The following is a 17,613-nucleotide window of genomic DNA, read 5'->3' on the forward strand; positions in this document are numbered from 1 at the left end:
TCGGTTTTTTTTACCGAATCTTATTGGCTATCCAAAACTCGTGATAGCTGAAACCCAATAAGATTCGGGGAAAAAAAACGAACGGAACCGAGTAGAACCGAGCCTGCACATCCCTAGTCCATAGGATGTTGTTCCAGAACTGTAATGGCTTTTTAGATGTTGTTTGGCAAACTCTAATCTGGTCTTCCTGTTTTTGTGGCTCACCAATGGTTTACATCTTGTGGTGAACCCTCTATATTCACTCTTGTGAAGTCTTCTCTTGATTGTTTACTTTGACACATATACACCTACCTCCTGGAGAGTGTTCTTGATTTGGCCAACTGTTGTGAAGGGGTTTTTCTTCACCAGGGAAATAATTTTTCTGTCATCCACCACAGTTGTTTTCCGTGGTCTTCCAGGTCTTTTGGTGTTGCTGAGCTCTCTGGTGCATTCTTTCTTTTTAAGAATGTTCCAAACAGTTGATTTGGCCACACCTAATGTTTTTGCTATCTCTCTGATGGGTTTGTTTTGATGTTTCAGCCTAATGATGGCTTGCTTCACTGATAGTGACAGCTCTTTGGATCTCATATTGAGAGTCGACAGCAACTGATTCCAAATGCAAATGTCACACCTAGAATCAACTCCAGACCTTTTACCTGCTTAATTGATAATGAAATAACGAGGGAATAGCTCACACCTGTCCATGAAATAGCTTTTGAGTTGATAGTCCCATTACTTTTGGCACCTTAAAAAGTGGGAGGCACATATAGAAACCGTTGTAATTCCTACACCGTTCACCTGATTTGGATGTAATTACCCTCAAATTAAATCTGAAAATCTGCAGTTAAAGCACATCTTGTTTGTTTCATTTCAAAGCCATTGTGGTGGTGAATACAGGCCAAAAAATTAAAATTCTGCCAATGTCGAAAATATTTATGCACCTGACTGTATATATATATATATATATATATATATATACACACACACATTTATTTATACATCATTTGAATCTGAAGTATGCTTTTGTTGACAGATGTAAAATGTCCAAATATATTGTGGGAAAACAACAGTGCAATACATATAGATGAAAAAAACAAGACACAACAACAGGCATAATTGCAAAAGAGTCCAGTAGTTGAGATCAAGGACTTATCTTTGGTAGCATCAATTGAGGAAAATACAGAAAACTTTATTTATGTGCGACATACATGTTAGACAGGCTAACTCGGTTCAGTGAGTCAAAGGGGCTCCAGTACAGTGCACTGCAAGCATCAGTAGTAGGATAGTGCCAGAGTTAGAGCTGGTTTTTGCTTCATCTGCCCCTAATATCAGAGCCGGCCCTAGCCAATTTGGTGCCCTAGGCAAGATTTTGACTGATGCCCCCTAGCCTATAATCCCACCACAAATCATGGGGCTGAATTCAATTCAATGCAATGTTGAATAGCCGCAGGAGGGAGCTCCTGTGGCTATTCAATTCACTGTGCTGTTTGGACGGGCTAATGGATTTCTTCTCGCACCCCCCTGGGGATGCAAGGAGAAATCTGACAAAAGTGCCGGGCGCGCAGCTGTTTTTGACGGCTTAGCATGGTGCTAACAGCCGTGCACCTGGCACTTTAGTCTGAGAATGCCGGTTCTCGGGCCTAAACACCCAGGCTCTGTCCCCACTGTCTCCTCTCCATGCCCACAGTCTCTGTCCCCGCTGTCTCCTCTCCATGCCCACAGTCTCTGTCCCCTGTGTCTCCTCTCCATGCCTGCAGCCCCCTACTGCAGCACACTGGCTCCGAGACCCTGCACACAGTGCAGTGCAGCCATAACACAGAACTGCACAGCACAGTGTAAACTGGATGGACAACAGAGAGGATGGGATGGTGAGCACAGGGAAGGGGGGATAATCGTAGGTGCCCCACACAAGCCAAATAACTGTGGCCACCCATTACCCTTAATCCATGCCGTGCCACTCTGCCTGTGTTGACACTGTCCCTTTGGGAGCAGTGGGGTGTGATATCATACAGTGCAGGGTTGGTACTATATATGACGCAGGAAGGGCTTGTACAGCCTTCCATATCACTCACCATCCCTTCCACTCTCAGCTTTGGTTCCCCCGGTGACACTAATATAATATATATATATATTTATATATTACACACACACCGTCAGGGGTGGGTTGGGATGGAAACCCAGCCTGGGAAATTTATAGTAGCAGCCCTAATGGGAAAGGAGTGTGTTAAGGGGGACACATGCACAGATTTAAAAAAATGCACAAGAAAAAAAACACATTGGCCCCCACAGGAAAAAACAAACAAACACATTGCCCCCCTACAGAAAGCAATAAAACACATTAGCCCCCACAGGAACAAAATAAAACACATTGGCCACAACAGAAAACAATAAAACACATTAGCTCCCATAGGAGAATAAAACAAACCCACTGACCCCGACAGGAAAAAAAGCACATTAGCGCCCACAGGAAAAGAAAAACAAATTGGCTGCCACAAGAAAAAAATGCACACACATTGGTCCCAGCAGAAAACAATAAAACACATTGGCTCCCACAGAAAAAAAAGCAACAACACATTGACCCCTAACAGGTAAAAAACAAATACACACATTGACACCACCAGGAAAAGAAAACACATTGTCCGCCGCAGGAAAAAAATAAAAACAAATTGGCCTCCACAAGAGAAAAAAATTGGCTGAGCAGTGTACTTCACTGGGGCCGTGGGGTATAGTGGCTACGGAATGTCCAGGGCCCCAGAGAGTAGGGTAAGATCCGGAAGCTTGGGATAAGGAGGGTTATGGTATGTTCCAGAGGCAGGGATATTAGTTAGGGTGGGGACTGTATTGTGAGGCCAGGTGGTAGTCTGAAGCAGAACTAGAAAATTAGCCTCCGGCACTGACTGGAGTCACTAAACAATAAAACAGTTATCCCCCTGCAGCTGTACAACATGGTTGCAAACCAAGAAAGATTACATTTAAAGTCAGCTGCATAATACCTCTAGGATTTCTGCATCAGGCCAACAAAGGGTGGGATAAAATCACATGTTGGAACTTTGTATCCTATTCTTATAAACAAAGTAACTTTTGCAGGCTGACTCTGTAACATTCTACATGGAACATTAACTATTGTGCTCATTTACAAGTGGAATCTACAAAATCACATCACTTTTTTTCTTGATTGACAGTAATTTCTCTATATTGGTATACCAATGGAATATTATTCTAGATTGCTGAATTGTTTTTATTATTATTTTATATATTGTATTATATTAGTATTTAATGATCTAAAGATTAAATTGTTTATTTTTTATCTTATTTTTATGGGCATTTTTCCAGATTATTCCTTATCCAGGTGGTAGTCTGACTAGTCAATCAGGGGGCAGGATAGGAGTAGTAGTTGCGCAGGTTAGGGGCTGGATGGGAGTAGTAGTGGGAGGTGGGAGTAGTAGTAATGCAGGCAGGCTTAGAGTAGTAGTATTGCGAAGGGGCAGGCTGGGAATAGTAGTAGTTTGGAGCACGAAGGCAGATTGGGAGCCGTAGTGTGAGCAGGGAGCAGGGTGGGAGTAGTGGTGGGAATAAGCGGTCAGGATGAGAGCGGAAGGGAATCGCTGGGAAGAAGTAACATGAATCACCTCCACTCCGGGGTCACCTGCTCTCTGCAATGGGTCCTGACTGCCGTCCCTCTCTCGCGCTGATAGCAGCAGCCAGTTTGGACACTGCACACAGCCAGTCAGTGAAAACTTTTCCCACCAGTGTCCCATTCCTTTGGCAGGGGCTCCTACTCTGACCCAGCTATACAGCAGCCTCAAGCACCTGCTTGCTTGGTCTAGCTCGCCTCCCATAGACCCAGGGGATTGCCCGCCCACAACCACCCCACAGAGACATGGGGCCTGACAGCAGGCAGTAGAGGGAGGGGAGACACACAGTGATTGCGGAGCCGGGAGCTACTCAAATCGCGAAAGCGCGACAGACAGCGTCGACCCAGCCGGCTGGCAGTGTCAGCCAGCCCAGCAGATGGGTTCATGGGACCGGCCCAGTGGGAACTTTCCCGCTTTCCTGGCGGCCCAATCCACCCCTGCACACAGTAGGTGAAGATTGGCACTCTGAAGTTAATAAATGAAGATGGAAGTGTGCCTTCCCAAATTTAAGAATATATATCATAATCCTCCAGGAGCTGTGACACTCCTGCAAATACACTTACTATGTGATGTATTTGCATTAATACAAACACCAATTTGATTACTTTTTATATATATATATATATATATATATAGAGAGAGAGAGAGAGAGAGAGAGAGAGACATATATGGAGACATAGATTACACCCACCTATGATTATGTGGACTAGTGCCCGGCTGCTGCAGTGATGGAGTCGGCGACTGGGGTGAGGCGGGCCAGGTGTATAGGCAGAGATTCAGGCATCCCAAGGAACACAGCTTTGGGGCAAAGCTTCACGTGAATTTGGGGGCGGAGCTTCATGGAAATTGGGGGCGGAGCTTATTGTGAATCCAGAATGCCCAAGGTGGAGTTTCAAGAAGGCCTGGCTCAGTAGGCAGGGCTGCGGGCATTGTCTGCTCTGCAGCTGGTCTCGTGTAGACAGAATGAGCTTCTGTGCAGAAGAAGCTCATTCTGACCAGGCTCTCACCACAGTCACATGACTGGCTGACTGCTGCACTGCCCAATTGGAGCTGAGCTCCGATCATGGCAGTGGGGGGGGGTGAGAACTGCAGAGCCATGGAATGCCCCTAGGCATTCCAGATGCCCTAGGCATTTGCTTAGAATGCCTATGACTAGGGCCGGCTCTGCCTAATATAATACGAATCGATAAACTGTACTAATGTAATACAATAGTATCATTCCCTGCATAGGTCTGTCTCTTGATGGCAAATCAGCCTTCAGATGATTAATATTAAGTTTATGGACAATTGCAATGATTGTACAGATGAAACTGAGTTTTTATGTTGAGTACTGAAATCTCATACAGGAGTGATTAGTTGTCATAGAAACATAAAGTAATTAATTGCTATGGAAACAGAGAAAGGTGAATAGTTCAGGCGTAAAATTCCCCAAATGAAGAAAATTGTCAAAAATCATGAAATAGTGGAACCAGAAAATCCATCAGAGAATACCATCTGCAAGATGACTGTACAAATGGGTGTAAAAACTAAAAAACTTAACAAAGATGTTCACACCACTGAATGGTGGAAAGTGATTTGTATGTCCGGCTTAACTGACCTAAGGCCTGATTTATCAATGAGTTTAATCATATGGAACAAGTTTTAAAATTTGTTGCCTATGATGAATGGTACTCCAGCCAATCAGCTCCAAACAGATGACATTTGGAAGATGATTGGCTGGAGTACCATTATCATACAAAACAAGTTTTAAAACTCAATTTGTATGCGGGAGTGTTAGGTTATTCCCATATGAGAGGTGTAGGTCTGTGGAAGATTGGTGATGGCAAGAGTGGATGTATCTCACAACAAGATCAAATATATATGGGGGTTGGAGCTGCTGAGAGCTTTGAAGGTGAGATTGAGGAGTTAGAATTGGATCCTGGCTAGAATGGGGAGCCAGTGGAACCTTTTACAGGGTGGTGGAGCAGCAAATGTATCTATTATATCAAACTTCAAGCTCTGCAGGAAGCTGCTTTCAATACAAGAGGCTGTGTCTCCTACCAAGGGGCAAAACATCTCTGAGGAAATGAGATTCACAAAATGTTGTGGAGGGTGCATGCCAAGTTGAAGTACCCTCTGCTCCAAGCTCAGGTTCCCATGTATGCACCAGTAGGGCCAGATTAAGGTCCACATGGACCTGGAACTGAAAATGATCAAGGGTCTTTAGTGAGAGGTGGAAAAACTATGACCAGTGCTGTGTTAGTGTGGCCAGTGCCACGTTGCCCCCTGACACTATCAGCCCCAATGTCTCACTAAATATATAAAAGTAGAAAAAATGCATAAATTTAGAAAGCAACAATTTACTCAGGAATGCTACATTTAAAATTACAAATGGAAAGTAAATTAGGAACACACCAGATTGTCAAGAAATTTGTTTTTATTTTTTATGATAACATCAAGTTATTCAAACTAAGCATAGTATACTGATATTTGACATTTCAGATGACCTGCTAATTACCATGTGAATATAAAACTGACAACGAAAATTGCAATAATGCAGTGAACTATAAAAATATATGAAAACAATTATTTGACTTATTTACAACAACATTTGAAGATAAATCATAAAAACAAACACATATATCTCTAGTAATAAGGCAGATATTTAAATAGAATTTTTTGCTTTCATTTTGTGAACACTATAAGAGATACCAGAAACTGATAATTTCCTATGGATTACAACAAATTTGGTCTGTACACCAGGTTCCACAAATCTCCCCATTTGTGTCTGTTCCAGGGGAAAAAAAGGAGAAACCCATGTTGTTCAGGCAATAAGGTCCTTCTGAGGTTTTCAGTTTTCTTATTCTATTGTATTTATAAACTGAAACAATAATATCAAGTTATACCCATCCTGATAGTCAGAAATTGGATTATGGTAAATGTTGCCTTATGTGTGAAAAGTTTAGGTGGAATAGAGAATACTGGCCCTGATTCAGAGCCAGACGCTCTGAAAGAGAGCTCGCTCTGAATCTGGGCGTTTTTTTTTTTTAGGAGCGGCCTCCTGGCCACTCGCATAGCTGTGGGTGACCACCCACAGCTATAGCGAATGGCCATGATAATGGTCGCGATGGTCAAGACCATCGCGACCATCGGGCTTGCGACGAGACCCTTGTGGTAGGGTCTCGTTCATCGCAAGCCCCAGAGAGCTTTCGGCTCTAACAGAGCCGGAAGCTCTCCACTGACATCACTCGTGATGTCAGTGGGGCCGCCCCCAAATGGCAAGCGTTCCCTCGGGAACGCCTCCATTTGGGCAGCCAGCCCCCAAGCCCGCCCACTAAATGGGGGGAGCTGTCACTCAACATCGACAGCTCACCCCATTTGGTGCGAGACCCGGAGCGACGTATTGCCTGTCGCTAGCCGGGTCTCACGCATGCGCAAGACGGAGCCGGCTCCGTCATGCGCATGCGCTGTGGGCCACCATCGACCCGGTTGCGAGCGCTCAGCACTTGCGACCGGGTCTGAATCAGGCCCACTGTTCTGTGACAAACTGGACACAAGTCACAGAGCTAAAATTACTAAGTGGCGGCTTCTGTAAGTCGCTTCTCAGGGTGTTTTTATTATCATTGCTGTTTAAAATTGTGGTCTTAAACCCAAGCCTTAAATCAGCAATGTCTGCCGATTAGCATTTTTGATCCCCGATCGGCATATCGGATTACCACCACGGTGAATCAGCCCATAGATGTATGGCCCACATAACTTACTAGCAAAGACTCAATCAGGAACAATACAATTGCACAGTGTAGTGAGTGTACAAACTCCTGAATTTTATTTGCAATTCATCTGGCAATTATTACTTACAACCATGTGCGCAAAGAGCCGCACTGGGCCCAGGTAAAAGGGGGGTGGCCTAATTGCGGGATGCATGGCCACACCCCATTAGGCAAAAAAACCCCAGTAAAGATAACATTTCAGCGCTGCGCGCTGGTGAGGGGTGTGCTGTGAGCCCCCTCAGTCTGGCGCATAGCCTGTGGGGTTCGCCCCACAGGCATAGGAGACTGTTGCGGCTTCTGATTAGCCGCGAGCAGTCTCCCAGTGCAGCCCAGCAAATAGCTGCTGTGATGTAAGAGGGAGGGGGGCAGTGCCGACCCAGGCCCCTCCAGCAAGCCCGGGCTGGGTAATCAGCACCCACCCCTCCCCCCTCTCGGCGCCCCTGCTTACAACTTTCACCTACAATAAACTGCTATTAATCCTTACATAAACTGAATGAATCATATTCATGATTAGAAAAGCGGAAAACTATATTACAAATTCAAAATAAAGGCACAAACAAAATATAGTGTATTACAATGTAATATATAACAATTCATATTTCACAGTTTATCCATTGAATACAAATGCTCTACTCTATATGCTATGTGACCACATGGTGGCGCTAATGCTCCTCCTTACACTGCAACTCTTGCAACATTTACATAAGTTATTTACAACAGAAAAGAAAATGAGCCTTGTGCGTAGGTCAGATGCATGTTTTTTGGCAGTGCTTAGTTTAAAAAAAAAAAAATAATAATAATGAAAAAAAGGAGTTGCCAATTCAGCCCTGTAAGTATGGACTCATAACGTTCTTTGCTGCAGGGAATAAACTAGGTCTAGATAGATCTGTACTAAACTGAGGATTCGGTACGCAGCTTTTTAATTTGAAATGTCAGTTAAATTGCCATATCTGACTATTGGGTTTGTGAAATCTGAGAAGGTATCTGGGAACATCTAACACCCTACTGACAAGCTTGAGGCAGCAGTGCAGCTGTAGTTATAGATCAGACTGTGAGACCTGCCTCTTTAAAAGTGATTAACGAACAAGAATACTGGAGCTGCAACGTAAAGCTGCTTCTTAACAATTATCAGTAAGTGGATAATACGTACATGGTCCAACAATCATAAAAAGGTCTGTGAGGATGAACTTTACATATATTGAGTTTGTCCCAGTATATGCATACAGTAGACAAATAGGTACAATTTCACACACAGGAAAAGATTAATCACAGTTCCATTCCATATCTTTAAAGGTGCGTATCCACTAGCAGATAGAGGAACGACAGTACGATTACAACATAATGTGCAGTGCCTACACTGAACGCTATGTCGTTCAGTGCAGGCACCCACCCTCACCCGTGAACATGCTCAATCTGTGGTTATCGGCAGATTGACCAGCATGTTCAGATGATGATTGATGTCGAAAATGACCATCGCTGGTCGTTTTCGACATTTTTATGCCCGATTTGCGAACGATTAATGAGTGATTGAATGATAACGATGTCTTTATCGTTCAATCGCTCATTTTAATCGCCTTGTGGATACGCGGCTTTACAGTTAACAAATACGTCAATTGTAAACTGTTTATTTCTAACAAATTTGCATTAGCTCCTATGTTCCATAAACAGAAATGGTATAATGATGAAGGGCACTCCAAAAAACATTTAGAATAAATTACTATATTCTCCAAAACTTCAATATATTCTAAAATACTTTTTTTTTAATAGTGAAATAATTAAGATCACCATTGAAAGGTAAAATATGTGTTATTTTCTGTTTATCAAACTAGAAACTTTGAATAGAAATTAGGATATACAGTAGTTGTAATCCTTCTTAAGCAAAATAGAACTGCTATTGTATAATTGTTAAAAACAAAACAAATTGTCTCTATATGATCTATTGCTAATGGAGAAACTTCCATTCATTTTTACATAGCGCATGTTGTAGAGATTTCACTACATATAAATCAGCCGTGTATTTTGCATGGAAAAACATAATGAAACAATAGTGTAATACAGTAGTTTCCAAACTGGTTGCCATGGTACCCAGGGGTGCCGTTCGGCACTTGCAAGGGTGCCAGGGGTTGGTGGTCCAGGACCAAATCAAATTATTTATGGTCCAAGTGAGCTGCAAAACCAGTGTTTGTGGCTGCCAATCATAAAATATGTGACAAACAGAAGCATAACCCTTTTCACCACCACATAACTCACCCTAAGGATGACAGGTAAGTACAATTTACTTCATTTAGTCATTTTTTCGGAATTTTTCAATAAGAACATTTTGGCCTAGGGGAGCTATGAAAAAAATGCTGATACTATTGGGCGCCGCGAGTCAAAAAAGTCTGGGAACCACTGGTGTAATACAATCATATTACCCGCAGGAAGCTCTTATCAATAGATAGAATTTGGACTAAAAGGGTAATTTACGAGGTGCAAAATTGCAGCATATTTCATTCTACATACAGTATGAGCCAATATGTTATGCCCCCCGCATAACAGGGACCACACTCACATTGCATTTTTTTATTGCTGTTTATGAAAACAGAGACAGGGCCGCAATGATGTGGTGTACATTGCTATGCCCCCTGCCCTTCCCACCCTGAAGTCACCTTCTAGGATCTCCCAGAGGGAACATTGAAAAATAAGTAGGTATGACCTTAACAGAGAACTATTAAAATTAAATGGTGCATTTCATCACTTAAAACAAAATGCAGAACTGAATTGTATGGTATGTGTATTTAAAAGATGATTAAATAAATAGATAGATAATTAGGTAGATAGATAGATAGATAGATAATTAGATAGATATATAATTAAGATTTTTAGATACAAATTCCTAGTATAGTATACGTGCTATCAGTGCATGGAACAAAGACATTCCTGTAGTTTTGTGTGTAATGTAAATAATTCCTGAATTCATCATGCGTACAGAATAGGGAATATAGTTACTATGGACTAATAAATGGATGATATACAGTAACTTTCACATGTTTAATTATATGTTGTACTGTTGTGTGCAGTTGGTAATGATTGTGCAGGTACATAATATATATATATATTTTTTAAATTACAATACATGAACTGTAGAAAAAGCCTCTATGCAGAAATCATAACTTTAAGCTCATTTATGAACTGCAAAATATATGGATTCAAACTATTTAATTGCACAAGTGTGAATAATTATTCCACCAAGCGTAGTTCAAGGTACACATCCACTCCTTGATCCTTGGAACTGCTCTAATAAAATCAATCATCACCTATTTTGATTTATACAGTAGAAAGAATGAATGGTTATGTGCCTGCCCTCCAAGGCCATAACTAGAGGTGTACGACTGGTGCCGCCGCAAACAGCGCAGGGCTGTGTGGATGGCACTGTCGTAGCCCCGTGGCCCTAGCTTCAGGCGGGCGTCTTCAGGATGCTCCAATCAGCACTGCAATTACTGGTGCTGTCAACCCCCCTGCGCGACATAATGATGTCATGACGTTGGGCGCTCAGGGAACGGGTCGGGGCATATGAGCCCTGTTACAGCACTGCGCCCTCCTACAAATCAAGAAATACCCCCTAAAAACCCTGTTCCCACCTCTTTATCTCATTTTAATAATCTCATCTCGTAAAACAAAATCTAATTTGTACATGTGGCCAGAAGAGTAGACATACCCAAGACCTGCCCATCATAGCACAAGTGTACACTGGAGCAGATATGGCTATTTTGAATGGGTGCATTCAGCACGAAAGCAGGCCAGAAATCATACATTATTTGCACATTGATAAATGAGCCTTTTTGTGTAGTAGATCGCTTAAGGTGGCCATTGTATGTCATTTTATGATTATCTTTTTATATTAACAATTGCAACTTATTTTATATTCTACAGATGGCAATAAAAAGTAATATAAATGGAATGCAGTTGTTTTACAAAACTACATGGAAACAAATGTTAAAAATAAGCTATTCTGCTGCTACATACTTTTATAATTGTTTTTCAATAAGACTGACCTATTTTGTCAAAGTCTTCTTGTTGCTGTATAAACAACATGATGGGACCAAATACACTTACTTGAAAATACAGTTTTCACAGTTTAGTTTAAAATAAAAATAAACAAGAGCAAAAGACTTATGTCTAAAAGTAAACATTACTGGCCAATTATCGATTAAACAGATAATCATCCTCGGATACAAAAATACTTCCATAAATATATATATTTTTATATAATTATCTTGTGTATTAGTTTGCTGTGCCATGTTTACCATCCACTTTCAGGGACACCAAGAGGAGGATGGGGGGGAGTAGTGGGTACTACTTATCTGGGCCGGCTAGAGGGGCTCAGGTCAGTAGCACATCGGGCAGTAAAAGAGAGGAGGCTACTACTCTCCCCAGCCTAGCACATGTTGAAGTGTGGTGGGCTGTGGAGGGTTCAGCAGCAGTCTTCTCTCTCTCCTTGAAAGTGTTATGGCGAGGGGGAGCCAATCACACTGATTGCTCCCCAACCCTCCTGTCTCCAGACCCCCTCCCCCTCAGATTTGCCTCCTGTCTCTTCGCAGTGCCACGCACAGTAGTTTTTAACATCTTTTCAGAGTAGGGACTATGGCCACGCCTCCTCATTTTGGCCAAACTGCCCCTGTACTTGGACCCGTCACTGTTCTCGACACACCTGTTCACTCTGTGTATTCATTTAGGAGATGGATATATATTGATGACAACATACATGTCCACATACCAAACCAAGAATTTTAGTAAATCTAATTCATCAGAGTGTTTGGGTTGCAGTGATTTCAGCACCGCTAACATAGTATTGTCATAATTTGTATTTGTGATGTATAAAGACACAGATTTAGTCTGTAGAATACTGGAAAAGGCATTTAAATAGTCACATTGATGAGGGTGGCCCACGGTATTCATTTACAAGATTTAAAATGTAGCTGCCGGGACAATATTTATAGAACTGCGATTGTTATAGAGGGTTTATGCATACAGTGCTTTTATGTAGATTTATATAAATATATGCGTATGCAAATCTATAAGTGCTGGTCAAAGCTGCCATATTATAATATAAAAAAATAACTCTGAAAAGTGTAACATAATAATTTCTCAAGTACAGAAATAGCAACATCACTACCCAAAGTTAGGAGTGCACAAAACATTCACACCTACATCTGATATTTTGCCTATGCATACTTTTTGCTATTTTTACATATTCATTTTAATATGGGAATTTTTTTAAACTATTCAGTGTCTTTAAAAAGAGAAACCACATTTATAAACAATTCTATTATTGTTTAAAAAATACTGCCCAATCTCAATTGGTGCCAATCCGGAGTCATATTGTACTGAATCACACCCATATCTATGTAAGTCTGGGCCTAATTCTGAGGTGGAGGCAAATGCAAATGTATGGTAATGCCACAGCCGATGGGCTGTCTACTGAGAGGTCTACTGGCAGTGGCTGTAATTTGCTGCGGTGCGCAAATAGTTGCACCATCAAGCGGATTTAATCCCTATGCTGAATGTCAGACAGTACATGGCTGCCAGTGCAAATGGAACAGCGTCTTCAGATGCAGTGTTACTTGCGCCCAATGTTTTAAATGCATCCTCCTAAGAATCAGACCCTCTGTACAGAATAAAAGAACATATATTTGCACATACAGTATATTAATGTTAGCAAAACAATGCAGCAATGCCTTGGTAGTGTTAGAATATTGGGTCAATGAGCACATGAAGGGGCTCATTTATCAAGGAGTTTTATCATACGCAACAAGTCTTAAAACTTGTTGCGTATGATAATGGTGCCCCAGCCAATCAGCTCCTAACTGTCATCTGCTTGTAAAGTGACAGTTGGGAGCTGATTGGCTGGAGCACCATTTATCATATGTAACAAGTTTTAAAACTTGTTGCGTTTGATAAAACTCATTGATAAATGAGCCCCATAGCCAGTTGCCGCTGACTATTCTTCACAAATAATACACGAGGCAAGTGATTTTATACCCTCCCCCCATAGAAACCTCAATTTAAAAAAGTCACTGGTATAACACTGAAACCAAGTTTTAGAACCATGTGAATTGTCCTTTGTAGTAATTTTTCATATTTTCACATTTAATTGAAGTTATAAAAACAATGTTACAGTCTGTATTGTCTGTGTACACAGGAACTCCTGGGCTCGTGTTACAACTGATCCGTTTGGTACTCTGACATGTCGGACATATTTTCAGACATGCTTTGGAAAATCTCCTGGTGCTCCTGGTTCTCAACGCAAATTATTTCAAATCTGCAGTGTCGGAATTCCACAGCCAAGGTGCCAAAAAACATTACAAAGCACATAACTAGCACCCACTGAACTCTTGGTGCATAAATGTCATACTGATTCTTCTCCAAGATGAAATCTGCACAAAGTAGATGTAAGAGAAAATGGTAGAGGGTACAGTTTCTTTAGAAAAACTAAGTATTCTGGAGAATAAAATACATTATGTCAAAATTCAGTTCTCAGTTATTCTGGATACTTTAGAATTTCTTTGTGTGCAAGTATTAGTCATGTCCTAGCACAAGGGCCCAGTGCTAGGTATGTCTTGGCATGGTCATGCCCCATTGTTAATACTGGGGCCGTCTTCATATGCTGTAATGGCTGCCGAAAGGAGGTGTTTACACTGCCTTGGGGGTTTGGCTGTGCCTTCTCCACAGCCTGTTCCCCTCCCACACTCTCCACCTCGGCACCCTTGAGTATAGTTGAGAAATTCACTATCTCCAACCCCATAATTTAAATTTGGCTCCACACAAACTCAATTGGTTTAATAAAAATTAGAGATGAGAAAATTTTCAGCATACTTGTGTCTTACAACAGAATGGCCAGTGATACAATCTTTGCCTTTGAACATGTTGTACACATCAGCACTTGGTTTATAATTCTGAGATATCTATGGAAAGAGCTGGGACAATGAGGTGAAGTCATAAGGTCGACATTCACGATTTCATCAATCATAATGTCGTCGATTATGATGTCGATATTGTTGTAATGTCAACAGTCAACATGTCAATATCCTAAGAATGTTGACAGGTGCAATACCGTCATTCTCAGAATGTCAATATTAAGGTTAGGCTGTGGGAGGGTTAGGGTTAGGCACTAGAGGGAGATAACAGCTAGGCTGTGGAGATGGACATTAGGGTTAATCACTTGGGGGACGGGTCAGGATTAGGATTAAGGCAACTGTATTTACCAGAACCGCCGCTCCATCAAATATCTGCATGGAACAGCTAGTCATGTTACCACTGGGACTCAAAAGCCTCCGCTGGAGACACCAATGACACCAGGAGCAGGTAAGACACCGTTAGACCACCAGGGTCTGTCTGTCGACATTCTATCATGTTGACATTTCAGTAATGATCACATGGACACTGCTGACATGTCAACATTTTGCCCGTGGCGAGATTCTTAAGGCACACATCCACTAGACGATTAAATTGAGCGATTGAACGATAACAATATAGTTATCATTCAATCGATAATCGTTTGAACATCGTTTGAAAATCGTTGGTCGTTTAGACATCTATCATCCTACAAATATGTTGTACAACCTGACGATAATGTCAGGTTCAACATGTTTGCAGATGACTGATGTGCCTTTACTGAACGACTGCTCATTCAGTGTAGGCACATCACAGACAGACAAACGACTGCACGATTACAATGTCGTAATCGTGCAGTCTTTTGCCTGTTGTCTAGTGGATGTGTGCCTTTATGTCAACCTTGTATACCCCACCCGGTACAACAATGGTAAAGTCATTCTGCTGTGTGGTATCCTAGGGGTAGAACTGCTGGCAAAACATTTTGTGAGCAAATGTGAAATCACGTGAATACTTCATTAAACAGTTTTGAATATTGTGCTTATCTCTAAGAGAACTGAGCCTTATTCATCCTCTGGGAACATTTGATGAGAGGAGAAGAACACATGTATGACTGTGAAACAACAAAGCTGCGCATATTATTAGATGTGCTCCACTGGTTGTTCTAAAATGAAAATAATAAGAATTAGCCTAAAAAAGTGGAATAGCAATTAATAAACAGAATGCAAAGGACTTGTTCACACCTATATACTGCTAATGTGTTTTTCATGTATTAGATAACACAGTAAAAGCTCATTAAAAATAATCAGATAGTGTTAAATTAATAGTACAGAGATTTTAAATGTGGCTTCAACTATTTTTGCATTTCCAAACATCAAATATATAATGGGAACTAGAGGGAGAGCACAAGAATATCACGAATAGCGCATTTATAGACTATACATCATGTTTTTGCTGAGTGGTTCTGTTATAAAAAAAGGACAGGATGACAGGTCTATTTGCCACTTATCAGAGCAATAGATAACCACCTATCACCAGTATTTACTAACTGGCTGGCAGTAGTAAGACAAGAGTGCCCTTATCACATCACCAGCCAGTCCTATATGCCTCTGCACATGTGTCACCTGGCTTTGTTGTCTCACAAATGTTCAGTGGCACTGGGAGCCCTCACCTCACTTTCCAGTTTCACCTCTTAAAAAAATAGAATTAAAAACAAAATCTAAAAATATCTAAAAAATAAAATGTGAAACAATCAAAAAACAGTAATAACAGTGGATAATAAGATTTCGTCAGTACTCATTTGTGCCAGAGAAATTCATTGAAGTTCTCCGAAAGCCTTTTCTCCCATTCATAAATAGGCCCGTAAGTGGGAGTAGAAAGAGGACAGAAGCAGATGGGTAAGAAAAAGAGAACATATAGGGCCTGATGTACAAAAGGAAAAAAGCGGTAACAACCCAATTTTCGGGGTTTTTACCGCATTTTCGTATGTACTAAACCCTGGCTGCCCTATTTTCGGTGCGGAGGGCAACGCCATAAAAACCTAGCGTAACCCTATAGAAGCCTACCGCATCATGCTTCGCCGCCACCTCACCGCCCAGCACTGGCCCCCACTCACCTCAGTCTCCTGGTTGCCGGCCGTGCTCTTCCTGGGTCCTCCGCCTCCTTCTCCTCCTAATCTTCTTCTGGGTGCAGGGAGGAGGAGGAGGAGGAGGAGCCTGGGACTTCCTGCACAGGTCACCAGCAGGAAGTTCCCAGGGTTCGGAGAGGCGGAGTCCCATTGGAGACTCCCTCAACCGGCGTCGGCTGCTTCGAAAAAGGGCAGCTCTCATCGCAAGAGCTGTAGTTTGCAATACTAATCGCATATGTTAGTACATATGCGATTAGTCATTTTGTGGTGACTGGCAGGATGTACACCGCAAGGTTAGTACATCCCGCCCATTAAATGATGCAGAAGTTGATAGATGAGAGACAAAAGTATAGATAATCATAGTTTGTATAGTGAGGAGACAAGAGTCCGCTGATGCAGTGCTGATAACAAAATTGTATAGATGGTAAAAAAGAAGCAAAAGTGCATTATTAAATGCATCAAAAATATGCAATAAACTGAATGCACTTTCCAGCAAAGAGGGCAGTGGATAAGTGTGAATAGGGCCTAACAAACGTTAACTTAGGTGACTACAGGAAGATATTTGGCAAATCCATCTTTCTGGTGACTCAAAATCAGAACTTAAAAATAGGGGGAGATGTATCAAGTCCTAGATATAGATAAACTGTAGAAATTGCCTAAAGCAACCAATCAGCTTCTAGCTGTCATTTATCTAGCAAAGTCTATGAAGTGACAGTTAGAAGCTATTTGGTTGCTTTGGGCAACTTCTCTACTTTATCTTTTTCCAAGGCTTGATACATCTCCCCTCCACTCTTACCACTAGTACATGATGTATGGGTCCCCAGTACTCTCTTGGCAAAGCTGCTAAATAATAAACAATTTTTATTAATCAGATTTCAACATTTTGTAGGCTTGTTGGTAATTGTTGTTTTACTGTTACCTGTGCATTATGTGGGCATGACAGTTCCAGAACTTCTAAGCCACTATTGTCTCACTGACTGATGACATGCGCTACTGTACATTCATCCAAAAAGCCCTTCTTACCCCCCCAAGTGTTAAATGAAATATTTCCTTCCTGTTGCTCCTGCTGAACACTGTATTCCCTTTGGGTCATTATTATTGAGGGCAATGGAACCAAGTATGTAATTTTCTAGACATTCTGTCCTGTGATAAAGTACAGACATTTGTCAGCTTGTCCTTAACGTTCAAAGGCAACACAAGTTCGCTTAGGGTAACTGAATATCGCCTGTTTTAAAAAGGCTTTTACTATATT

General features: G+C 41.5%; 2 protein-coding genes across 2 annotated transcripts in view; both read right to left on the reverse strand.

Annotated features, from left to right (window-relative positions):
- LOC148538891 (uncharacterized) overlaps positions 1-11,437 on the reverse strand; it is a 40,462-nt gene extending 29,025 nt beyond the window's left edge. Inside the window, exon 1 of the mRNA XM_088452120.1 lies at positions 11,398-11,437. Coding sequence (XP_088308246.1) covers positions 11,398-11,437 — 40 coding nt within the window. The remainder of the gene's footprint in view (positions 1-11,397) is intronic.
- A 2,124-nt stretch (positions 11,438-13,561) lies between these two features.
- Positions 13,562-17,613, reverse strand: part of TMEM150C (transmembrane protein 150C) — a 183,137-nt gene continuing 179,085 nt past the window's right edge. The window contains exon 9 of the mRNA XM_088452116.1: positions 13,562-13,779. Within this exon, the coding sequence (XP_088308242.1) occupies positions 13,562-13,779 (218 nt within the window). The remainder of the gene's footprint in view (positions 13,780-17,613) is intronic.

This window comes from Taudactylus pleione, unplaced genomic scaffold (genome assembly GCF_031769625.1).
Source record: "Taudactylus pleione unplaced genomic scaffold, aTauple2 ptg000033l, whole genome shotgun sequence".
Lineage (NCBI taxonomy): Eukaryota > Metazoa > Chordata > Amphibia > Anura > Myobatrachidae > Taudactylus > Taudactylus pleione.